The 4,685-nt window shown below is 37.9% G+C and overlaps 1 protein-coding gene across 1 annotated transcript; it reads left to right on the top strand.

The window, feature by feature from the left end:
- Positions 1 to 363: 363 nt before the first annotated feature.
- LOC113758589 (sporulation-specific protein 15-like) lies at positions 364 to 4,124 on the top strand. The gene is made up of 4 exons (XM_027301372.1): positions 364 to 516; positions 625 to 749; positions 1,409 to 1,900; positions 2,022 to 4,124. The coding sequence occupies exons 2-4, from the start codon at positions 696 to 698 to the stop codon at positions 4,122 to 4,124; spliced, it is 2,649 nt and encodes an 882-aa protein (XP_027157173.1). The 5' UTR covers positions 364 to 516; positions 625 to 695.
- The last annotated feature ends 561 nt before the right edge of the window (positions 4,125 to 4,685 follow it).

The following is a 4,685-nucleotide window of genomic DNA, read 5'->3' as shown; positions in this document are numbered from 1 at the left end:
ATTGGTTTAATTGTGGGATAAATTACCTAAAAAATAATTTTAGGGGGTAAATTGATATTGAAACTATAGTTTATGGGGGTAAAATGATAATATCTTTAAGGGCTAAACTTGTTTTTTTACTTTAATTAACAAATTTCGTTAAGTTTAACCATTAGTTTTGGGGTAAAGTGACTAAAAGATAACGTTAAAGGGAAAATTGATAGTGATACCGAACGTTAAGGAGGTAAAGTAATAATAACCCGAATTATAATAATAAAAGACATCGCCTCTTGTCCTCGCCCCATCCCACCAAAAAAAAAAAAAAGTCCCCCGATTGCAAATTTTCCATGACCTACTTTCAAATAGACTCCCCCCACCAAACGATGCTTTGCGTTCGATCTAAAATTCCTCCACACTTCCAAACCAAACCAAACCAAACCAAAATCCCTTCTACCCCCAAAATCTGAAGATAAAAATATCCCTAAGCCCAGTAGAAAATCGAATTCGTGATTTCTCTCCAGGATTCAAGCTCCAAAGGTACGCTACTGTTTTATTCTTTTACAAAAATGACTCTTTTTTCTTCCTTTCTGTTTAAATTTCAGTGGCGTACTGAGTTTTCATTTGGTCAATCAATTATTTGTTTAGCTACAAGAAGGCAATGCTGATGAAGATGTATTAACGAGAGATTTTAATCAATCAGAGTGGATCAAAATCAGATGGACAAAAATAATAAGAACAGGACCGATCTACTCGCCGCCGGCCGTAAAAAGGTAACATCGACGGTGCCGTTTCAGCTTTTTGAGAATATTTTCTTGTGCACTCAATTATGGGATGATATAGTAGTATTAAGGAAGCTTGTTTTTGTTTAGTTTCAGTGCACAATTGTTTGAGTCTTTTTTTGGATAACTGGATTCTGAAATGATGCAGTTACTAGTTAATGCTGATATGGTTGGTTAATATAAGCAAAGGTTTAAGTGTTTGAATTTTGAATTTTAAATGTTTTAATGTTTATTTGAAAAGCGTTCAAGTAATCTTTTTTGATCGGTTGAGTAAAAGAGCAGTGGCCGACTCATTTCTTGGGGAAATTTCGCAGAAGGGTGTGCTTGGAGGCATAATGCCTAATGTGTGCATAATACTGGACTCTACCTATTAAGAAGGCATTGGTGCTGATTTCTCTGTGAAAATTATAGTTTTCAGGGTACATTACCGGTACTGTTTGTATAGATAATACAGTACAAACTTCCTGTAATCCTAATAAACATCTAGAGTTATTCTGTCCTTTTGAATTATGTCTCCACGTGAGCCCTTTCACAAATTTTCCCTTTTATCTTTAAATGTATTATATTTTAATATTGGATATGTAGCTGTTTGTTTGGCATTAGGTTTACATATTGACCTTTATTTATTTATTTTTGTGATGGATTGTCAGCTACAACAATTCAGGCAGAAGAAAGATGGTAAAGGGGGTAAATCGTCTGGTAAGTCCAGCAAACCTGGACGTGATGCAAACAGTGATGCTGCAAAATCTACAGCAACATCTGACAAAGTTCTTGATGAAGAATTGTCAGTGTCTGATGCTGGTGAAGTTATTACTTCATCGGAGTTGAATCCTTTAAATGATCCGGTAGTGGTTGATGATAATGTTTCTATTGTTGATCTGTCATTGAAAGATGGTGCTGGTGAAACAACTTTAGAATTGGCAGATGAGAAGCTGAGATTGGAGGATTCTAAACGTGATGTTGAAGATGCCAAAGTATCAGTTCCATTTGAAGGTGGAGGTGTTACTGATGGCCATGCAAATGTTGAATTTGTTGATTCAAGAAGTTTGGGTATTTTTGTATCCGATGAGAAATCTACATCCTGTAAAATGCAAGGGCCTGTTGATTTGTCATCTGAAGTAGAGAGGAACGAGGAAGAGCAGGTAACAGATGTAGGTTGTGCCTTTTCTCTGGACACTAAATAATTTTTGTCTGTTATTCTCCTTGTGTGTGAATTTGATTTGTAATCAGATTCTCATTTGTTTCTGGGTAGGGGCCATGCAGGAAGCTGGCAGTTCAGTTTCAAAGAAAACTGATCCAGGTAGTGAGATATGGACTCAAAGAGTGGTTCCTGATGCTGTAGTACATGAAACTGATCGAAGCACCCAACCAGATGATGTTGTTGCAAGTCCAAATGTTCAAGATGGGCAGATCAGTGATGCTTTTGGTTCATCAAGTGAAAGTGCTCAAGTAGACAACATTTACAAACAGGATGCTGCAGAGGTTCTTCTCGGGTTCGAGGATGATGGCTTGGCAACTTCTTTCAGGAACAATATGCTGAAATTGCCTTCTAGATCAGATGCATGCTCAATTAGCCTCTCACAACTTCAAGAGGTGATGAACGGGCTTGAGAATGATCAATTCAGATTTGTGTTTTGTTCAAGAGAATCTCTATTTGAGAAGTTGACAATTTCTCTGGGTTTGAATGGTTCAGAATTCTTTAGTTTTGTTGAAAAACTCAAACAAGAGTTGTATCTTTCGAGTTTTGCAAGAGATGCAAGTCAAATGCAACTTTGTGAGCAGTTGGAACTTGAAATGCAACTTCATAATCAATTTGAGAAGCTGGTTGATGAATTATCTGTATCCAGTACTACAATTCGTGAAGTTCAAGGACAGAATGCAATCCTTTCTGAAGAGCTGAAACAGTGTCGATCTGAATGTCACGAGTTTAGTTCTGAAAGGGAGAAACTCAGTCAACAATTGCATGCTTCAAAGGCTGAAGTTGAGGAATTTTCAGCCCGAGTTGATAACTTGCAGAATAGGTTGGAAATTTCAGGAGGCAATATGTCAAGCCTGGCATCAGAGTTAGCTGACGGCAGGAATTTAGTGGCATCTTTGCAAGTCCAAAATGAAAATTTAAATGGGATGCTTAGTTTGGTGATGGAGGAGAAAATGAAAGTTGTTGAAGATAAGGAGAATTTCTTACAAGAGAATAACAAGATGGCAGCAGAGTTGGCCCAGAGCAAAGCTTCATTGGCATCACTGCAATTGGCAAATGTCAACTTAAGTGAGTGTCTTGCATCAATAAAAGAGGAGACGAGAAAGTTTGATGAGGAAAAGGAGTTTCTTGCCTGTGAAAATGGTAAATTGCTCTCAGACTTGTCAGATTCCAATGCCTTGGTTCAGTCTCTGCAAGCTGAAAATGCAAGTTTGAGTGGCCTCCTTGCTGCTTTAGAGGATGAGAAAAGAAAGCTACATGTGGCACAAGAATATTTGGTCCAGGAGAACGAGAAGCTAGCATTGAATATTGTTGACAGCAGGATTCTAGTAGATGGCCTTCAGATGGAGTTGTCAGACATAACTGGAAGTCTTGCATCATTGATTGAGGAGAGGAACAAGCTTGAGGAAGAGAAGCAACATCTTTCAAGCAAGAATGAGAGTGGATCACGTGAGCTGCTGGAGTCTAAGAGTGTATTAGCAGGCTTGCAGATAGAATTCAGCAAGGCCATAAGAGACCTAGAAGAAGCGAACTTGCATGTTGAAAAACTCAGCCAGGAAAATGTACTTTTGAGAACAAATATTGAGCTGCATATTGCTGAGATGTCTAGTCCTGAGGATACTGCTTATCAAGTAAAAGATACCGGTGGACAGATCATAGCTAGTGATGATATTTCATCTCAAATTCCAAGGACTGAAGAAAGTCAAACTGCAATCTCAGAGTTCAGAAGGACCTCATCTGAAAGTGCTCCTCATGGATCACTTCCTAGACAGATTGTTATGGGTGATCCTGATGTGTCATCGGGGTCAGCATTTTGGAAAATGCACCTGGAGGCAAATGAAGTACTGCAAAAACTTGAGAATGCAATTGAAGGCATGCACTCAATTTTGGCTTCCTTAAGTAGTTCAAGCGGTAAATATGTTCAGTCAGGAGTATCAAAACTTATTCAAGCTTTTGAAACAAAAACTCATGCTGATGACGATGAAATAGATGAAGTGCCATCATCTGAAAGTGCAGAAACTAGGCATCTATTCATGCAAGCTAAACAACAAACAAAAAGCCTGCAAGTTGTTCTTAAGCAGATGCTTCTGCTAGCTGAAAGTGCCAGTAAATCTTTTGAAGGCGAGAGAAAGAGTAGAATCGCTCTTTTAGTTTCAATAGAGAAGTGATTTATACTTTTGAAGTCACACTTGGTATGAAAACTCGAGAAAATCGTATTTTTAAGGGTCGCTATTTTTACTTTTTAAAGGGTACAAGTTTCGACAAAAATTTCAACTTATGTATCTCTTACTAACGAAAACTTGAATACCATAAACAATCAAAATTCGCTTCAATCTCAAGTCGTCGCTCAAGTCTCAAGTTCTCTCGCCTAACCCTTGGGCGAAAATTTGGGCAGCATGCCCTTTGTATTTCACTATTTTCCAGCCACTTATGGCTTCATTTTTTTCCTAAACTCAGCCCAATTCAACACATAAGCAAGCTTAACAAAATAGCTCTTCAACTAGGCTAAATATTATCCAAATACAAGTCAATTCTAGCAATGAAACCATCAAGATCAAAACTGAAAACCAATTTTAAAGAAGAATGTCTAAGTGGCAGATTTGTCATCCTTCGGTATTGTGGTCATAACTGTAGCTAGGTATATCGGATCGAGGTAACTTTTATGGTGTTTCGAAGCTAAGACATAGACCTACATTTACTATGAAGACATTGACACCCATTTCTCTCAT

Source organism: Coffea eugenioides, unplaced genomic scaffold (genome assembly GCF_003713205.1).
Source record: "Coffea eugenioides isolate CCC68of unplaced genomic scaffold, Ceug_1.0 ScVebR1_583;HRSCAF=1282, whole genome shotgun sequence".
Classification (NCBI taxonomy): Eukaryota; Viridiplantae; Streptophyta; class Magnoliopsida; order Gentianales; family Rubiaceae; genus Coffea; species Coffea eugenioides.
The sequence above is the reverse complement of the archived record's forward strand: the minus strand, read 5'-3'. Positions and strand labels throughout refer to the sequence as shown.

Coding starts and splice junctions, on each gene's coding strand:
- LOC113758589 (XM_027301372.1), top strand. CDS start 696: ATGGACAAAAATAATAAGAACAGGACCGATCTACTCGCCGCCGGCCGT. Junction 750..1,408: donor TCGCCGCCGGCCGTAAAAAG/GTAACATCGACG, acceptor ATGGATTGTCAG/CTACAACAATTCAGGCAGAA. Junction 1,901..2,021: donor AGAGGAACGAGGAAGAGCAG/GTAACAGATGTA, acceptor GGGGCCATGCAG/GAAGCTGGCAGTTCAGTTTC.